The sequence below is a fragment of the Amblyraja radiata genome, chromosome 25 (assembly GCF_010909765.2).
Source record: "Amblyraja radiata isolate CabotCenter1 chromosome 25, sAmbRad1.1.pri, whole genome shotgun sequence".
In the NCBI taxonomy this organism is placed as follows: domain Eukaryota; kingdom Metazoa; phylum Chordata; class Chondrichthyes; order Rajiformes; family Rajidae; genus Amblyraja; species Amblyraja radiata.
In genome coordinates, this window is record NC_045980.1 from 37,929,416 (window position 1) to 37,950,300 (window position 20,885).

At 43.8% G+C, this 20,885-nt stretch overlaps 1 protein-coding gene across 1 annotated transcript in view; it reads left to right on the forward strand.

Annotated features, from left to right (window-relative positions):
* Positions 1–5,377: 5,377 nt before the first annotated feature.
* Positions 5,378–20,885, forward strand: part of golga3 (golgin A3) — a 53,015-nt gene continuing 37,507 nt past the window's right edge. The window contains 3 exon segments of the mRNA XM_033043944.1: positions 5,378–5,513; positions 15,822–16,092; positions 16,095–16,196. Of these exon segments, the coding sequence (XP_032899835.1) occupies positions 15,906–16,092; positions 16,095–16,196 (289 nt within the window). The 5' untranslated portion in view covers positions 5,378–5,513; positions 15,822–15,905.

Consider the following 20,885-nt stretch of genomic DNA (forward strand, 5'->3'; position numbering starts at 1 on the left):
CTCAGAGAGTGGTAGCGGTGTGGAATGAGCTTCCAGTGGAAGTGGTGGAGGCAGGTTCGTTGGTATCATTTAAAAATAAATTGGATAGGCATATGGATGAGAAGGGAATGGAGGGTTATGGTATGAGTGCAGGCAGGTGGGACTAGGGGAAAAGAATTGTTCGGCACGGACTTATAGGGCCGAGATGGCCTGTTTCCGTGCTGTAATTGTTATATGGTTATATGGTTATAAGAAGAAATGTTTGAAAGAGATGTGGGAATATGGATCAGTACTGGGGATGTCAATTCGGAGGGTTGAGTTGTAAGAAGAGTCTGGATGAGCTGGGTATTTTTGTCCCTGCAGCTGGCAAGTCTGACCAGTTTGGTTATGCAACTTGGTCGGTGTGGACAAGTTGGGCCAAAAGGCTTGTTTCAGTGAGCTATGACGTCTGTAACCTGATTGTATCTAAAGAAGGTACACAAAAAAGCTGGAGAAACTCAGCGGGTGCAGCAGCATCTATGGAGCGAAGGAAATAGGCAACATTTCGGGCCGAAACCCTTCTTCAGACGGACTTCCTTTTTGGAGTCACCTTCATGATCCTTCTAAGATATTCCAAAACCTGCATTTAAAATGAAGTAGAAATTCGGGAAATGGGAAGACAATTTATTGTTCTGGTTGCTGCTTCATATTTTTTGCCTTTTGTTCCATATAATAATAATAAATTTTATTTATGGGTGCCTTTCAAGAGTCTCAAGGACACCTTACAAAAATTTAGCAGGTAGAGGAAAAACATGTAAGGGGAATGAAATAAATAGTAGAGACATGACTAGTACACAAAGTAAAGACAGAATTCAATACAAAACACAATATGAGGCAATTAATGCACAGATGAAAAGGGAGGGGGGCGTGGGGCTAAGGATAGGCAGAGGTGAAGAGATGGGTCTTGAGGCGGGACTGGAAGATGGTGAGGGACACGGAATTGCGGATCAGTTGGGGGAGGGAGTTCCAGAGCCTGGGAGCTGCCCTGGAGAAGGCTCTGTCCCCAAAACTGCGGAGGTTGGACTTGTGGATGGAGAGGAGACCGGCTGATGTGGATCTGAGGGACCGTGAGGGTTGGTAGGGGGAGAGGAGGTCAGTGAGATATGGGGGGGCCAGATGGTGGAGGGCTTTGTAGGTGAGGATCAGGATTTTGTAGTTGATCCGGTGGGAGATGGGAAGCCAGTGAAGTTGTTTGAGGACTGGAGTGATGTGATGCCAGGATTTGGTGTGGGTGATGAGTCGGGCGGCTGCGTTCTGGACCAGTTGGAGTCGGTTGATGTAGGTGGAGCTGATGCCAAGGAGATGGGAAGCCAGTGAAGTTGTTTGAGGACTGGAGTGATGTGATGCCAGGATTGATGCCAAGGAGAAGTGAGTTGCAGTAGTCCAGTCGGGAGGAGATGAAGGCATGGATGAGTCTTTCAGCAGCGGGAGGTGTGAGAGAGGGTCTGAGTTTGGCGATGTTGCGGAGATGAAAGAAGGAGGTTTTAATGACATGGCGGATGTGAGGCTCAAGGGAGAGGGTGGAATCAAAGATCACGCCAAGGTTGCGGGCCTGGGGAGATGGGGAGACAGTGGTGCCGTCGATGGTGAGAGTGGGGTTATTGATTTTGCTGAGTGTGGCTTTGGAGCCTATGAGGAGGAATTCTGTCTTATCGCTGTTGAGTTTGAGGAAATTATGTTGCGTCCAGGTTTTTATAGCTGACAAACAGGAGTTGATATGGGAGAGGGGGGGGGTTACAGAGTTGACCTTTGAAAAATGTTGATTGTTATAGTTGTGCATAGATGACATTAAAAAACAAAAGATGTATTTAGATACATGGTTATTAATCTGTTTTACTCTTAGTTATTTCCTCATGCTTCCTATTGCATTATCCAATCTACTTCTACATCTGCGAATATGTTTGCTGTGTTAGGATTTACATGAACCTGTGTCTGTTACATTGTCCTTCTAAATTTGTCGATGATACAAAACATTTGTCAATGTTATTGTATTTATTGATATTTTTCTGCTTTAATTTTATTCAAACTTCTAATTTATTTTTGCTGACTGAAGTGGTTATGATCATTATTATCTCTATCTCTTGTTCCTGTCAGTACTGAAAAAGCTTCAGCCCCCTGTTCCAACTCCTTTGTTCTGGTCTTTTGATCATTGAGTCTTTATGTGTTTAGTTGTCATATGTACTGAAAACAGAACAATAAAATCCTTACAGCTGCAACTCAGGTCTGTGAATACAGTACTTGGTAGTGAAGTAATTTTACATACCTGTACATGCATACATACAAGAACAATTTTCGGAGAAATACAAGCCAGTAAACTGTTGAATTGTTTACCCGACCCTAGTGATTGCTGGCGGCGTGTTCTTTCCTTGCATTCCACAAATTCCAGCAGGTTATTTTGGGTGGGAGCGTGTAATCTGCTTCCATCTCTGAACCGGCAAGCATATTTTACTAGAGCAAGAAACAAACAGCTGGATGAAGTCAAAAATACCTGATGCAGCACTGTTAGCTGGTCCAGCACATCGGAAGGTCTACTGTCTCTTCATTTAGACAATGAAAATCTTATTTCTTCATGCTTTTCTCAAGTGACCATGCTGCTTTAAGTGTCAGATGTAAACTCTCAAAGTCCACCCCACCTTGGTTTACAAACATCCCTCGCCTCTCTTTTCCCTGCTCCTATGACGGAGCAATTTTTGGACGTTGGGATTGAAAATGCCCTGCAGACGTGGTGACGAAAATATCGACTGACTGTGCTGGTAATTGCTGGATAAAGTTAAGGAACAGTTCAAGCTTTACAGTAGCAGTAGCTCTGAAATGAAGAGTTTGCAAATATTATGATTTTAAAATGGTCTGCAGGAAGTTGTTGATAGTTTGTTGTGATTCTTAATGTCTGTGAATTTAAAGTTTAATGCTGATAAATGTGAGGTGCTACACCTTGGCAGGACAAATCAAAATAGGACGTACATGGTAAATGGTAGGGAATTGAAGAATACAGTTGAACAGAGGGATCTGGGAATAACCGTGCATAGTTTTTTGAAGGTGGAATCTCATATAGATAGGGTGGTAAAGAAAGCTTTTGGTATGATAGCCTTTATAAATCAGAGCATTGAGTATAGAAGCTGGGATGTAATGTTAAAATTGTAAAAGGCATTGGTGAGACCAAATCTGGAGTATGGTGTACAATTTTGGTCGCCCAATTATAGGAAGGATGTCAACAAAATAGAGAGCGTACAGAGGAGATTTACTAGAATGTTGCCTGGGTTTCAACAACTAAGTTACAGAGAAAGGTTGAATAAGTTAGGTCTTTATTCTCTGGAGCGCAGAAGGTTAAGGGGGGACTTGATAGAGGTCTTTAAAATGATGAGAGGGATAGACAGAGTTGATGTGGACAAGCTTTTCCCTTTGAGAATAGGGAAGATTCAAACAAGAGGACATGACTTCAGAATTAAGGGACAGAAGTTTAGGGGTAACATGAGGGGGAACTTCTTTACTCAGAGTGGTAGCGGTGTGGAATGAGCTTCCAGTGGAAGTGGTGGAGGCAGGTTCGATGGTATCATTTAAAAATAAATTGGATAGGCATATGGATGAGAAGGGAATGGAGGGTTATGGTATGAGTGCAGGAAGGTGGGACTAAGGGAAAATAATTGTTCGGCACGGACTTGTAGGGCCGAGATGGCCTGTTTCCGTGCTGTAATTGTTATATGGTTATAAGTGCGCAACTGAGCACCCTGTCAGCGGTTATTTTGGATGGCAGTGTGTAATCTCCCCTCTTTGGACCAGCAAGCATACTTTCTAGAGCAGAAAACAAACAGCTGGATGAAGTCAAGAATTCCTGATACAGAGACCTGAGCAGAAAAGTTGACCATCCTTTCCCCTCCCCACGGATGTTGCCTGACCCCTGGAGTTCCTCTAGCAATTTGTTTCTTGCTCACAGTCTCTTGTTACTCCAAACTTAGTTTCTATATCAGGTTTGTATACCAGTATTTTCTTCATTCTGGTGCAAACATGGCACCAGAGCAATTTGGGATAAGCCGTGGTCATAAAATGTACATAAATATGTTTGGGATCACACGAATGAAGCAACTGTCCTGAACAGAAGCAACAATCTACCCTTGATTCAAGGTCACCTCACTCTTGGCTTCCTATTTTATCGTTCATATTCGCTGCTCTGATCCTGTAATGAAAACTCCATTCAGTGCCATCTACAAAGCTTGCAAACGGCACCCTGCCATGCCCCTGGCTACAGATGTAAAATCCACAAGGATGTGATGGCCAGTTTTACTGCTGCTTCGGGCTGATATACTTCTGTCTGTGCGTTTAAAAGAAGCCTGCAAAGAGCTGTTTTTACAGCACCAATCCTCAGTTGTTGGAAGAAAATTAAACTAGTTCTGACCAGCAGCCAATATTTGTCGCTGCCTCAGCTCTGTTGATGCCTTCACCCGTCGTCACATCTAGTCTTGAACACACCAATACGCTTCTGGCCATCTTCCTATCTTTGCCCATTTTGTATATAAACTCAGCTACAACTTTGTTGATTGTATCCTCTTGTTTCAAGTTGCAAGCATCATCATTGATCATTGTCGAACATTGTCAGAGAATGTGGGTGTCAGAGATTATGGGGAGAAGGCAGGAGAATGGGGTTAGGAGGGAGAAATCGATCAGCCATGATTTGATGGGCTGAGTGGCCTAATTCTAATCCTATCATTTATGACCTCATTGGAGGGAGGAGAAAAACCCCCCAAAGGTTTATGAGATGGTGAAAGACACGTGATAACTGAGTGTATCACGAGATAACCACAATCAGGCCCACCTGCATTTGATTTCCTTGCTTTACATCTTTTCTCACTGTTTTGATATAAATCCTTTAAGGTGAGTGGGTCAAAGTTTAAAAGTGATGTCCGGATCAAGATTTTTTCGAGGGTGGTGTGAGCCTGGAACCCGCTGTAAGGGGGTGGAAGCAGATGGGACAGCGGCATTGAAGAGGCGTTTAGATCGGCATATGCATGTGGCGGGATGTGATCATGTGTGGGCAGAGATTAGTTTAGCCAGACGTTTTCGGCACAGACATTGTGGGTCGAAGGGCCTGGTTCTACATCCGATGCCATTTAACCCAATGTTAATGTATTATCTTTCCACAGTGCCTGTGATTTCGCAGTCTCTGCTTGTGCGGGAAAGGTCCATTCCTCTATGTGGGATTTGCCAAGTGCAACAACTCTTGGTTGATGTCATGCTGCGACTCTTCAGACATTACATCATCTCTTCTGCTGCCCACCTCAACTGAGCACATTTTAATGGCAAGAAGCATCCTTCGTCTTGCTTCGCCAAGCCCTATCAAGTGTCGTCGTTTACTGTCGGTGTCTGTCAGATAATGGAGGCACCAAATGCCCAGGATGTTTTGCTGGTTAATTCCGTGTACGCCATTCCCACTGAGAGTGAAGAGATCGTGCCTGGTAATGCTGCCGTGTCTGCCTCATCCATCATGGGAGTCAATTTGAATGGTGAGTCACACCAGTGTGAAGCATCATTAAACTAACTCTCACTATTTACTTCCTAGCTTGTCAGAATTCATTTAGTTTGCCTCTTTTCTTGAACAAAAAAAAGTAAAGTCCACAAATGGGAAGATGAATGTCATGAGATCAGTAGGAGCTGCTGCTTGGTGAGAGGGTGAAGTTGCTGATTGTTTTAGAAATGGCCCATGCCTTTTAAAGTCCTTGTTTATAAATTCTGATGGGCAACTTGGCGGGTAGTGGGGATATGATGCGAGCTGCTAGAGGAGGTAGTTGAGGCAGCTGTAATGACATTTAAAAGACACTTGGACAGATACATGGATAGGAAAAGTTTAGAGGGATATTGGCCCAATACGGGCAAATGGGACTAGTTTAGATGGGGCATCTCACTGGTTCAATTGTGCTTTATTGTCATGTGTGCACTGCACAGTGAAACTCCTTTTGCAAAGTACTAAAATGCAACGTATAAAATCATGAGAGGAATAGATCGGGTAGATGCACAGAATCTCATGCCCAGAGTAGGTGAATCGAGGACCAGAGGACATAGGTTCAAGGTGAAGGTGAAAAGATTTAATAGGAATCTGAGGGGTAATTTTTTTCACCCAAAGGGTGGTGGGTGTATGGAACAAGCTGCCAGAGGAGGTAGTTGAGGCTGAGACTATCCCAACGTTTAAGAAACAGTTAGACAGGTACATGGATAGGACAGATTTGGAGGGATATGGGTCAACGCAGGCAAGTGGGACTAGTGTACCTAAGACATGTTAGCCGGTATGGTCAAGTTGGGCTGAAGGGCCTGTTTCCGTGCTGCATGAGTGACTCTAAATTCACTGCTACTTAGTACTTGTTTCTCAATTACTGTGTGTGATGATTGTTCTAAGTGGGAAATCTCTATTTTGAAATCTTTGAAATATAGATTCTGAAGCCTCAGGATATTTATCTAAAACTTTGTGACAGTTCCTAATGCAACACATGTTAATAATGCCAAATAATGCAGAATCCAGCAATATAATTAAATAGAATTAACTTTTCCCCACCCTTTATTAAATGTTGTTAAATAAAATAAATCCCCTTCAAAAGACATTTCTTAACCAAGCGTTTGATCATTTGTGGAAACCTGTGTCTGTTTCTCGTACTTTTCAATGTGGAGATGGTTAACCTGAACCTCGGCTTGGGGAAGCAATGTTGCCGTTCAGGTTACAGCCGGGAGACCTGGAGTCTCGGACCAATATTACGTTTCATTCTTGCGTAGCGGAAACAGACCCTTCGGCCCGACTCATCCATACCAGCCAAGATGCTAATTTGCCTGCGTTTGGCCCGTATCTCTCCCAACCTTCCCTGTCCACAGACCTGTCTAATTTCCTTTTAACCATTATAATAATATCCGTTTCTTCCACTTCCTAGATCCACAACCCCACCACCCTCTGTGAGAAAAGGTTGCCCCTTTGCACCCCCTTTAAATCCATGCCCTTTAGTTCGAGATCCCTCTCCACCCTGGGAAAAAAGACCCCCCAGGAATACATTAAGCACTTATATTCTCTGTGACTATTTATGCCTTTGATGTTTAAACATTGATGGGGTTCCTGTTATTTGATTTTGTATTTATTAATAAGTTTTCAATACAATCACTGCATTGGCCCAATCATAAAGAACTTCAGGGAGTAAAGGGCACTGACATTGGTTTAAATGATACCAATGTTTGAGGTGGGAAGCCATTATGAGGGCATACATTTCAGTTTCTGCTGCCTGTATTTTTCTTAAACCATTTTAGAATGACCATGGTGAAGATGGAGCTAGCTATCACCAGCTGTTGTACTGCAATTATTTTTTTGAAATGTGCCGTTTCAGAAAAGGCTTGCAGATTTTCCACTAGAACATTGTGTTGTAAATGTTATGACATTGTAGATATTCTGTCTGACGAGATGGCAGGCTGCCTCAGCACTGCAGCTGAGTGGCCGGGGAGGCAGAGATGTTATTGTCTGGCTGGCACAAGCTGCAGGAAGGCTCTTTGGCAGCCTGACTCCCTCACCCAGTGACATGGCACCATAATCACAGCTCCCCTTCCTGTTTGTCCTTTCAAAATCTCCTTCCAAGGAACCGTGCAGGGAGATCGGGAGTAGCAGTGCTTCAATGGTGCTGTAATTATCATTGCTGGCACAGTGCCATTCTTTTTCCTACAAACAGTCCAGTAAAGTATTGCCATAACCCCGATCCTCGATTAGCAAGTGTGCAGAAATAGTCCACTGAGTCTGCAGGCAAGAGACTCCTTGTTTTTCTGTCATTTTCAAAGTCCATGCTCCAGTTCTTGTGAACCGTGCCTGTTCCAGGCAAGTCCCAGGCAGTAGCAGGCCTCCAGCCATCTCCTTCCTTGGTTGCCGCACCCCTCTCCTTGCCCGTCAAGGTGCGGTAGACAGACCCCATTTCTCTCTCCTCCCCTACCAGCCTCGCCCCTGGAAATAAATAAAGGTTTAACTAATAAACAAAATAATTCCTTGTGACCGCGTGGGTTTCCTCTGGGTGCTTCAGTATCCTCCCACACCCCAAAGGCGTATGGGTTTGTAGATTAATTGCTCTCTGTAAATTGCCCCTGGTGTGTAGGGAGTGGATGAGAAGGTGGGATAACTTAGAACTAGTGTGAACGGGTGATCGATGGTCTCAGTGGGCCGAAGGGCCTGTTTCCATGCTATATTTTTCAATCAATCAAGAATTTGCATCAATTTTCCTACTACTGACTTCAGGCTAACGTCAGTAGTTACTGGTTCTCTGCTTGTCCATTTTCTTAAAAATTGCCTTGTCTGTGGAAATCATGCAAACTGACATGTAATTAGAATTGCAAATCTATTCAAACCACAGGTGATGCAATGTGTGAGGTGATGTCTTTATGTTTGTCTGCTGCTGGTTGTTTAGTGGCACTGCTGAAATAGCCAGTATTATAAGTTAAAATGGAGGTCATTTAAAACTGAATTTTTCCTCACAGACGGTGGTGAATCTCTGGAATTCGTTACCCAGGGAGGTAGTGAATAGATCATTGGGGCTATTTTAAGGAAAGTAGATCATTTTGTGAAGGATTAGGAGTTGAGAGTGATGGAGAACTGGCACAGTGGAGATAAGTCTTGTGTCGATCATCGTACTGTGGCAGGCTTAGTCTTGCTCCTTATGGCTGACCTTGGAAACATTTGATGCCACAACAGTTGCCCTTCGACCTGCGCTTGCACCGCGTACATGATATTCTCCATCCGTGGAGCTGCAGAGCTCTGGAGGGGAGTAGGTTTTAGTGGATAGGTTGGACAAGAACCAGAACCAAGAGCATGGCAGGATTGTAGAAACAAGGAACCGCAGATGCTGGTTTACACCAAAGGACACAAAGTGCTGGAGTAACTTAGCGGGTCAGGCACCATCTCTGGAAAACATGGAGCGGTGATATTTTGGGCGGGGACACTTCTGCAGACTGAATGTGGGGGTGGGGGGGGGGGGGGGGGGGTGGTGGCAAGAAATCTTGGGGAGAGTAGGGGCAGGATGAAGCCTGGTGGACACAGAGGTGGGGGGGGGGGTGAGGATTCAGGCAGGGGAACTCCATGCTGCCTGATCCAACAACATCATGTGAACCAACTGGTATTGCATGGCTGGATTGATAGTTCTTGTTTTTTTTTTAACCAGTCCTAGAACGATCATGTACTTTTTTAGAGGTAGACAAAAATGCTGGAGAAACTCAGCGGGTGTGACCCGAAACGTTGCCTATTTCCTTTGCTCCATAGATGCTGCGCTTCTCCTGCAATTTTGTCTACCTTTGATTCTCCAGCATCTGCAGTTCCTTCTTGAACATGTACCTTTCAGATGTGAGGCTCTATTTGTATGTACACTGGGGCACAGTATTTTGGAAGATCACTTAGTCTGTGTTCCATGGTTCGAGGTGGATTCCATGGTTCGAGATGATTGAGGGACGATCTTATAGAAACTTACAAAATTCTTAAGTGGTTCGACAGGCTAGATGCAAGAAGATTGTTCCCGATGTTGGGGACGTCCAGAACAAGAGGTCACAGTTTAAGGATAAGGGGGAAATCTTTTAGGACCGAGATGAGGAAAACATTTTTCACACAGAGTGGTGAATCTCTGGAATTCTCTGCCACAGAAGGTAGTTGAGGCCAGTTCATTGGCTATATTTAAGAGGGAGTTAGATGTGGCCCTTGTGGCTAAAGGGATCAGGGGGTATGGAAAGAAGGCAGGTACTCGATACTGAGTTGGATAGAAACATAGAAAATAGGTGCAGGAGTAGGCCATTCGGCCCTTCGAGCCTGCACCGCCATTCAATATGATCATGGCTGATCATCCAACTCGGTATCATGTACCTGCCTTCTCTCCATACCGCCTGATCCCTTTAGCCTCAAGGGCCACATCTAACTCCCTCTTAAATATAGCCAATGAACTGGCCTCAACTACCTTCTGTGGCAGAGAATTCCAGAGATTCGCCACTCTCTGTGTGAAAATCAGTCATGATCATATTGAATGGCGATGCAGGCTCGAAGGGCCGAATGACCTACTCCTGCACCTATTTTCGATGATTCCGTTGTTAGAGGCGTTAATTTGGATGCTCTGTCCTCCCCTCAGGTGTTTGCAGAACAACCCACGGGGACATTTTCACTGCAGGGCAGATTCTTTTGTTGACTTGCTCCAATTATTTCTCAATCAACATCATCTTTTAAAAAATGATCTACTTGGAGCTTTGTGTATAAATTAACCACACATGGTTTGCATTCCATAGTTTACTACATTATTGGAAATGTTACATTGTGTACAGGTCACTTGGAAACACATTGACGGTGTGAAAATACGATTAGTGTAAAATGCAAGCTCCTCTTTTTAAATCAAGATTTTAAAATAAATCATAAATTATTCAGCAGAATTTTTTTATCGTTTACTGGGTGTGAGTGATGCTGTGGGGATTGTGGGCCCCGGTTTCATGGCAAAGGTGGTGGTGATGAGTTGCCCTTTACATTCCCAGCGGTAAACCCCCTGCAGAAATAATTTGCTTTCTAAAGTAAAAAAACTGAGAATGCCGGAAATACTCCACATCTGTGGAGGGAAAACCAGAGTTAATATCTGAGATCAACGACTTGATGTCAAAACGGTCGATGATTTGAATGAATGCTCATCAATCTGAGATAGAAATTCTATTTCTCTTTCCCTGATGCTGTCAGACATGCTGATTAGTTCTAGCATTCTTTATTTGTATTTCAAATTTTGAGCACCAGCAATTTAAATTTATTTTTGATTTACTTCCCATTCCTACTGTAATGGGCCCGTCGGACGAGGCTAAAATTTCTGACCCACTCGCTTTCCTGCAGAGTATTAGTAACCCGGTTGCGTGCAAGTGGTAACAGGAGCTTTCACGATGATTAATCCGTTGTCATCAAGGGGAAAGAAAGCCCCATTTCCATGGGGTTAGGAAAGCTGGGACGGGATCATGTAAATCAGTCAGTCACAGACTGGCGATGAATATTGTGACAACATTGAATGCTCCCGCCAGTTTACCACCCTGCTCCTTGCGCACTGAAACTTGCATAACTGGCCGCAAGGCTGTGTGTTAACCATCCCAACAACTTTTGTCAAAATTTTCCATCAACATACAATGGAATTTTCCACAATTTAAATGATTGAGCCCTGTTTCAATATGTTGCAGATCAGATGCTGGTTGGGCTACCCAACAAAGCAAGAAATTCATGTGAATATTTCCATTGCATCTCTGCATGTATCAAGCATCACCCACTAGTAACTCCCATGATTGGCTTGTTTCTTAAAGGGAAATACTCAAAATCCCAGAATACTGAATAGTCAAAAAAGAGGAGGAGCCATCTTGGTGAACGGCTGCTAGCAGCAGCCGTCCGTCTTAAATTCGTTTTTTTTTTTTAGTTTTTAGTGAGTCCTGTTTTTTTGTTTGTAGGGGATATGGTCTTTTAATGTGGGGGGGTAGGTGTTACTTTATTTATAGGTCCCTACCTGGTCGGTGTGTGGCAGCCTTTTTTTCCGGGCTGCCCGTCGACCCGTCGTCGTGGCCTACCATCGGGCTTGGAGCGCCGTTTTCTTGGCGGGAACCACCCAGCACCTCGGCCTGCGTGGCGGCACTGCATTGGAGCGCTGGAGCGCTGGGAGCGGAGCGGGCGATGCCTTGCCTGGGTCGCCGCGCTGGAGCTCTGGCGAGCTGGACCGCAGTGAGCAACATCTCCGGGCTGCGGGTTTGCGGAGCGGAAGAGGCGGCGTGCGGAGAGACGGCGTGCGTAGAGGCGGCAAGGGTGGCAGTGAGGAGAGCGGGCGCCGACTTTTTTCATCTGGAGCCTAGGAGCGCCAAACCGGCGCGGCCTTGTCGGCTTCGGCAGCCGCGGGCTCCAACCAAGAAGCGGGCCGTTCCAAGTGGCCCAGCCGCCGAAAGGACTCTCCCGACGCCGGGGCAAGACCACCGGTGAGAACGGCCAGGGACATCGGGCCTCGTAGAGGCAATTGCGGTGGCCCCAATAGGCCTGACTTTGGGGTGAACAAGGGGTGGGGACTGGACATTGTGCCTTCCTCCACAGTGCTATCCACTGTGGGGGGATGATTTTTTTTGTCTAACTGTAGTCTTGTAGGTCTGTGTCCAAGATGGCTGCCGTGAAGGGAGAGTGGACGCTGGCACGAATTGGTTGCCGCTGCTCTCTCTTCACACTGTGTTTTTGATTTTCTGTTTTTGGATTGAATTCTGTTTTAATTGTGTCATTGTGATGTCTTTAATTACTTGTTTTACTCCGATTATATGTTTTTATTCCGATTACTATGTAAGGTGTCCTTGAGATTTTGTATGAAAGGCGCCCATTAAATATAAAATTTATTATTATTATTATTATTAGTAAATGCAATACGAGATGAAGAAAAGGGCAGTTGTGGAGTTGTAAATATAACTTTTATATGTTACAAAGTAGTAATTAAGGCTTTAACTCTTAATCGGATTTACAAATTTAATGTTAAAGCTACCTCCTTGTACTAATGCAGTAATTGGTGCTTCATTCTTCGGTCCTCAGTATAATAGTAACTATCCATGTTCTCTAGTAATGCTGCCATCCTTAGTTACTCCAGCACAATGTGTCTTTTTTTGTAAACATTTGTTCTTGATCTTATTTTGAAGGGGATAGCAAATCATTTAAATACCTCTCCAGGTTTGATGCGTTTTGCTCGCAATTTCCTCCCATTCTTTTTGCACACTTCATTGTTCCTGCTGAGTTAAATTATTCCTTTACGATTAACAAACACATGAATTGGTTCTTAAACACACTTTGCCTTGAGAAATGGCATGTAATTAGATGTCTTGAAATGAATCATTTGTAATAAAAAGGGACAGCAGATGCTAGTTAATACCAAAGATAGACATAAAAATGCTGGAGTAACTCAGCGGGTCAGTCGGCATCTCTGGAGAAAATGGCTAGGTGGTAGGTGATATTTCAGACTTCTGAAGAAGGGTCTCAACACGAAGCTTCACATATCCATATTCTCTGGAGATGCTGCCTGACCTAACGAGTTACTCCAGCACTTTGTCTGTCTGAAGTCATTGTAAATCTGCCTGAAAGTCCTGCATTTACAGTTGCTGTGCCTGTGTATAAAGGTGAAATGTGGGCCAATTTCATTTGTCTCAGAAAACATTTTCAAGTTTAGTACATGCGCGTCAAGATGAACTTGATTACACATTGTGTGATTGAAACTAATGGAAGAATGTGATGGGAAGAATTTTGGCACCACTTCTTGAAAAAATTCCATTCACCTGGTCTGACGTCTGACAGCTGCATATACAGTTGACGTGCACTTCAAACTGTTTTTATTGTCCTGTGCATTACTGTACAGTAAGATGGGTGTGTGTGGACAAAAAGATTATGCTTAGCTGACTGCACATCATTTACATAGGTTATGCAGAGGTTTTGAGGAATTTTAAGAAAAACTAAAGTTGCAGCTGTTTAGTAAGTTGGGACAGTTTTACCTGTTGATTTTGTTCATGGCCACTAAGTCAATGGATGAAAAGATCAAATTCCTTGGAGGATTAAGTTGTGGTTTCCAATTGCTTTGTTGTGTTCCTTCACTGAATGGCAATGAGGGGAGAGTAATGTTACTGGGTTGGTAACCAGAGGACACAGTTCCAATTCCACATTCCTCATTTGAAAATTCGATTTTGGTTGTGAATAAACAAGTCTTGGTTTATTGTTGTCATGCAACGAGGTACAGTGTAACGCTCTGTTTGGCTTACTATCGAAACAGAAACAGATCAGACATGACATAACATCGATAAAACCAGTTCCAACTCAAGTACAATAGACGGAACACAGTGTTCTAATACACAGTGCAGAATATAGTTCTCAGCATTATAACGTGTCAGCTCCATGAACAAGTCCAATGTCCTCAATGAGGTAGAGATTAATCGAACAGTACCCTAGCGTATGGAAGGACCGTTCAGAAGCCTGGTCATGGAGGGGAAGACGCTGTTTCTGAGTCTGGAGGTGCATGCATTGGAGTTTCTGTACCTTCTGCCCTAAGGGAGCAGGGAGAAGCAATTACCGAGATGGGACAAGTCTTTGATTATGTTGGCTGCTTTTCTGAGGCAGCTTGAAGTGCGGATGGAGGTCAAAGGTGGGGAGTCTAGCCCGTGATGGATAGGGCTTTATCCAGAACTCTGCAATTTCTTGTGGTCTTGGACAGAGCAGTTCCCAAACCAAGCTGTTATGCAACTCTATGTCAGGGTCCTGAAGCTTTGCTGTTTGCTGATTTCTATTCTGGGTTGTGCTGTATTGAAGTGAAGATCTGCACTCCAGTGTTCCTGCTGTTGCCCTTGGTTATATCCTTGTGAGAAACGTCCATTTAAGGGTTTGATGTTTTCCATGCAGCTGATGATTTGAAGCCAGGCTGAGGGCAGTGGAGAACTAAAACATTCGTCAAAAATTGCCAGGATGTCTTGAATTATCTGGGTTTCAGCACTGATCACCAACATGGGTATAGTCAAAGATCCAGCTGATAAAGTGATGAACATGTTATTCTTTGTTGGCGGGACTGTCATATGAGGAAAGATTGAAAAGACTAGGCTTGTATTCACTGGAGTTTAGAAGAATGAGAAGGGATCTTATAGAAACATATAAAATTATAAAGGACTGGACAAACTAGATGCAGGAAAAAATGCTCCCAATGTTGGGCGAGTCCAGAACCAGGGCCACAGTCTTAGAATAAAAGGGAGGTCATTAAGACTGAGGAGAGAAAAAGCTTTTTCACCCAGAGAGTTGTGAATTTATGGAATTCCCTGCCACAGAGGGCAGTGGAGGCCAAGTCACTGGATGGATTTAAGAGAGAGTTAGATAGAGCTCTAGGGGCTAGTGGAGTCAAGGGATACGGGGAGAAGGCAGGCACGGGTTATTGATAGGGGACGATCGGCCATGATCACAATGAATGGCGGTGCTGGCTCGAAGGGCCGAATGGCCTCCTCCTGCACCTATTTCTATGTTTCTATGTTTGTTATTTAGAAACACATTTTAATGAGCCTAATGGAGTCGTGTTTTTGAAGTGATGGCATTTGTGTGCTCACTTTGGCGCAGATTTCATTGGTATTTTATCCTAAAATGGGAGAGTTAGTCACCCTGACAATGCCATGTAATGCAGTCCCAGATTCTGGCAACAACCTCACCCTGACAATGCCATGTAATGCAGTCCCAGATTCTGGCAACAACCTGTTTTATGACAAGGATTTGATTCGTACTGGCACTGAAAGTCAATATTAAGTAATTGACGTGTTTGCCTAACGCAAGCTGAGAAGAAGTTGAAAATCTGACTAGCTGTAAAAATAAACATTTGAACTTGGCATCAAGCTTTTGATTTTTATTACGTAAAGCTTCCCTGTAAGTGTGTGTGTGTGTATGCCACATAAGCATGTTAAAGCAAAGCAAAGTAATTTATTCAAAGTCTGCACTCCTGTTTAAAGTTTTTTTTTTTAAAGTGACAGCTAGCTTTTGGGTTATTAATATTTGTTTCGAACAACAAAACTGAATGTGGCCTCGAGAGTTTAAAGATGAAAGAAAATTGGTTTCACTTCCTTCAATTACCGTTGATGTGCCCCCCTCCTCCCTCATCCCTTATTGATAATCCCTTTGTGTTACTAAAGCCACCGAACATTTAGCGTAATAACATTTAACAAAACTACTCCTGGCCCAAAGTCTAATGAGAAAATCAAACTTGCTCTCTGTTTAGTATCAAGTGTAAGTTTGTAGGTTAAGGGTGGTTCAAGTTGCTAACTGTCCTTCATCTTCGTAGGTGCCTGTGTGAACAGTGCTGACAAAGTGCAAGCAGTGGAGCGGCTGTGGATGCCAGCAGCGTCTCAGGCAACGTGAGGGCAAGATGCAGCAGCAGTGTGCTTCCAGTGTGACAGGTGCTGGTGGAAAGGGAGACAGTTATCAGAATGGATCCAAGTCCGTTTGCAGGAAAACTGGGCCTTCTGGCATTCCCCAGGCTGTCTCGAACTCACCAGAAACTCTGTGGCCCAAGTGCAGATCAGATGAGAGCAAAGAGCCTTCCCCAGGTGTGGTGGTTTCCATGGCAACTTAAGGAAGTCTCAGGGAGCTAAACCTCAAAAAAGTGAAGCTTTGCAGTCGCTCATTCTAAGTCTTCCTATGCAAGAAACCGATTTGCGTAAGCATTAATTTACAGCGGTGGCTCTTTCACCGGCCTTCGTGTTTTAATTAAATTTTCCTCTGCCAAATCTGGCTTGGTTTCTAAGCTTAATTGATCAAGCTGGCAATTCCATGTGCTCTCTCTTTCTATGCATGCACTATCTTAGAGAATGTATTACTCGAACAGGATAGGATATGTAAAGCTTTTAAAGTAAACATAAATATTCTACAAGAATAAAGGGCAGACCCAAAGGACTAAGCTGGGTGCGAACCTTCTGGAGGGTATTGGCTAGGGAAGGGTTGAAGTCGTTATATTTTAGGGTGAATTTGTCCTTTTTCAGCATCTCCATCATCTCACAAGTTATTTGTCTGTGATCATTTAATATTTTGCAAACTTGTGAACTCACTTCCACCTAGAAACTTCGGAATCACCGCAAGAGCAGTGGAATTTGGGATTGAAAGGCTCCAGAACTCAGATTGTGCCGGATTTGAGCTTGCATTTGTTCTCTCCCCCCTCCCCCGTCTCCTTCCACCTAATCCCACCTTAGTTTAGTTTAGAGATACAGCACGGAAACAGGCCCTTCGGCCCACCGGGTCCGCGCCGACCAGCGATCCCCGCACATTATCACTATCCTACAACCCACTCGGGACAATTTTTACATTTACAAAGCCATAACCTACAAACCTGTACATCTTTGGAATGTGGAGGAAACCCGAACATCTCGGAGAAAAACCAACCCAGGTCATGGGGAGAACGTACAAACTCCGTACAGACAGCAATCGTAATCGGGATCGAACCCGGGTCTCCGGCGCTGCATTCGCTGTAAGGCAGCATCTCTACCACTGCCCCACAGTGACTGACCTGGCTTTAACAATTCGCACCCTCTTCTATCCTTATCTCACACTTTCTATTCCTCTCTGGCCTTTGTCCAACTACCTACCAATCAATGCACCACCTCGCCTGTATCATCCTATCACTTGCCAGGCTTTGTCCTGCACCTCCTCTCTTCCAGCTTTATTTCTTACTCCCTCCCCCTCCCCCCCCCCCCGGCAATCAGTTGGAAGAAGGTTCCCTACCCAAAACATCACCGATCCATGCTCTCCAGTGGTGATGCCTGACCTGCTGAGTTTCTCCAGCATTTTGTCCTTTTTTAATGTTTTTTTAAAATTAACTCTGTGGAATGCAGCAAATTTAGTTTGATGAAGTAAGGAGCATGGAATTTAGTGTGACTATGTCGGACGCATAGAAGTAGGGATTGTGTTTCAATAAGGTTGTGGTAATTTTCAACTCTAGATTTACAATCATGCCTGACCTTTTAATGCTACTTCTGCTGCAACTTGTATTGTGACATTCATAAAGGCATGATAACTGACATTTTCCAGAATTTTTCCCCCTACAACTGCATAGTGCTATTCTGTGCTACACTGTGTGGGTGATGAGTTCCTCCTATCCACTGATTGTTTAAGAAAGAACTGCAGATGCTGGAACAATTGAAGGTAGACAAAAATGCTGGAGAAACTCAGCAGGTGCGACAGCATCTATGGAGCGAAGGAATAGGTGACATTTCGGGTCTCAACCCCGAAGGAATAGGTGATGTTTCGGGTCGAAACTCGGAAGGGTCTCGACCCGAAACGTCACCTGTTCCTTCGCTCCATAGATGCTGCCTCACCCGCTGAGTTTCTCCAGCATTTTTGTCTACCTTCGCCTATTCCTTCGCTCCATAGATGCTGCCTCACCCGCTGAGTTTCTCCAGCATTTTTGTCCACTGTGTTTAGTGCTTTAAAAAAAAATAACAAGTGTAATGAAGGAAAGTACGCAAACTTAAGTGTAATTAAGCTTGATATGGAACCAGGGAATAAATGTTGATATTGGATCTGGATATCGATCCATTTGTTAGCAAAAAATGGATGGTTGCAAAACAAATTGAGTCTGAAGAAGGGTCTCAGCTCAAATGTTGCCTGTCCATTCCTTCCGCAGATGCTGCCTGACCCGCTGAGATCCTCCAGCACTTTGTGTTTTGTTCAAGGTTCCAGCATCTGCAGTTCCTTATTTCTCCAGATTACTTGTTATGTTTTTTTTTGAGGCTTCCACATTTGCAGTTGAGGGAGTTAGCTTGCAGTTCATTGGCCGCCCAGAGAACCAGTTTGTGAAACTTTTTGTGGCAGCCTCACTGGCGTTTCATTATTTAAACTGGGGAAGTGAGTGGGTTTCAAGGCCAGTTCTTCCCTGCAGGGACTGCAACGTCTACACGTCTAGGCTGCAGGATGGTGCTGTGGAACTCCCTACCTGCTGTCCATAGTGGCGGGAAGGAAATAGAAATGTGGGAGAATTAAAGGAGCATTTCGAAATTACTTGTTTTTTAATAAAATTGTGTAGGGAGTGTATGTTGCTGTCTGCAGCTCTTCTGCAAAGTGCTCTCAACTCTTCTGTGAAAATGACGCTGGTGTTAATGAAAATTCCTTGCGCCCAGATTGATATGCTTGTTGCAATTTGACATCCAATGCAAATATTCATAAAGATCAAATTCCATTTCCGCTATGAATTTCTGCTTGCATACGTGTGCAGTGTGCTTTTTTTTATATTTACACGGGTAACCCCTGTGTTATGGGGGGGGGGAGAGAGTTGTGTTCATAGAAAACGGCCCACAGAGCAATTTACTGTAACATGAAGCTGTGTTTTTTGTGCATGCGCCAAGAAATGTGAATTCGAAAGAAAAAAAAGAGTTAATTTATGTGAAGGAGAGTACATGTTGTGAGAGCAAATATTTATTCCGTATCCCAGATTAACTTGGCAGTGATTTGTGAATTCCCTCGGGGTGAGTTTCTCTTACCAAGCTTGTGTAATGCAGTGGGTCAGTGTGTTGCATCAGCTCTTCAAGGGGAAAAACAATCCATTTTTAGTGTCTATGATATTTTTTTCTACTCCCAAACTAGTGTGAGATCCTCAATTCAATCTGTGGCACTTGTCTGTATCGCAAAAGGTTCTCTGTTTGATTTAATGTTAGACTGTTGCTGGGGAAGGAATCTAAAAATTACAAAGAGAGGAACATCATCATTTCACACGGGGTGGTGCATGCCTGGAACACGCAGCCCTGGGGTGGTGGAAACAGATAAGATAGTGGCATTTAAGCGGCTTTTAGATAGGCACATGGTTATACAGGGAATGGAGAAGGATGGAGCTGGTGCAGGCAGAGGAAATTAGTTTAACTTGTTGGGTTGGAAGGGCCTGTCCATGGGTTGTACAGTTCTAAGCTCCAGTCCACAACTGACAAGTCACAATCTCATTGTGAGATTTAATTAAGTTTGCTAATTGTAGGATAGCATCAGAAAATTAGTTCTTGTTACAAAATAGATTTTTTTTTTCCTCAATCCTTTTGGCTTCTGCTGACAAGACAAGGAATTCTTGCTGATCCTTAATCGCCCGAGAGAGTGTTGGTGTGAGGCCAATGCGAACTGTTGCAGTCACAGATATAACAGTAACTAGCAAAAGGAAAGAGAAATGTCTTTATTTTTTATTCCAGGGAATTATGAATAACGGTAATCTGAAGGAAATACTACAGCAACATTAAAGAAAATTGAATAATGTGTCAAAGAACCTGGTGGGATGGGAGGGAGTTGGTGGAATCTGATGGAAAGTTGAGTGTAAATTGCCCTCTTGATGTCTGGCATTGGCAGATAAATTGAAACTGGTCCATTGACAGAAGCATGTATGATGAATGGGATGCAGAAAGAGGATGATAATGAAACCAAAGATTTTCTTTACAAAGGTGCCCAAATCAGTTTAATTGTCTTTGTAAGTGTAGAAACAAGGAACTGCAGGTGCTGGTTTGCACGATAGGGCACAAAGTGCTGGAGTAACTCAGTGGGTCGTGCAGCATCTCTAGAGAACATAGACAGGTGACAATTTGGGTTGTCCCAGCCCAACCCCCCCCCCCCACCTATCTGTGTTATCCAGAAATGCTGCCTGACCCCACTGTGTTGCTCCAGCACTTGTCTTTGTAAGTCTAGCTGGTAAAATGGCTACTCATTTCCATGACAACATAAAGTACATAGATACAGTTGTGTGTGGCAGGTCTATAATAACTTGGTGATTATAACTTTGGGAAATTATTTACAAACCCTCCAGACAAAACCTTAACAATATTTGGAGTATTACTCACAGTTCTGATCACTGGAAATGTGTGGATGATGTGGAGAGAGTACAGAGGAAGTTTTCCAGGATGATTCTTGGATTCGGGGTATTAGCTACAGTGTTAGTTATTGTGAAGCATGGATAGTGTAGACAGAACCTTTTTCCCAGGATGGAAAAATCAAAGACTAGAGGGCATAGCTTTAAAATAAGACGCACAACGGTTAGAGGAGATGCGCGGGGCAAGTTATTTTGCATAGAGTGTCTTGAATGTGCTGCCAGGGGTGGTAGTTGTGATTGATACGATAGGTGGCTTTTAAGAGACTTTTGTATATGCAGGGAAAGGAGGGATATGGATTATGTGTAGGCAGTCAGGAGTTGGTCTTATCTTCATACTTGGAACAGACATTGTGGATTGAAGGGCCTGTTCTTCTTGCTGTTCTATAAACAGTCAGGAGAAAATTGTTATCACATTAGAGAACTGCTGTAGCTTTGGGAGCAACAACAACAGCAGCAGCAGGAGGAGATTAGCAAGAGATACGACTGATTGGCTCTAGCCCAAGTGGGAGGAGAGAAGTG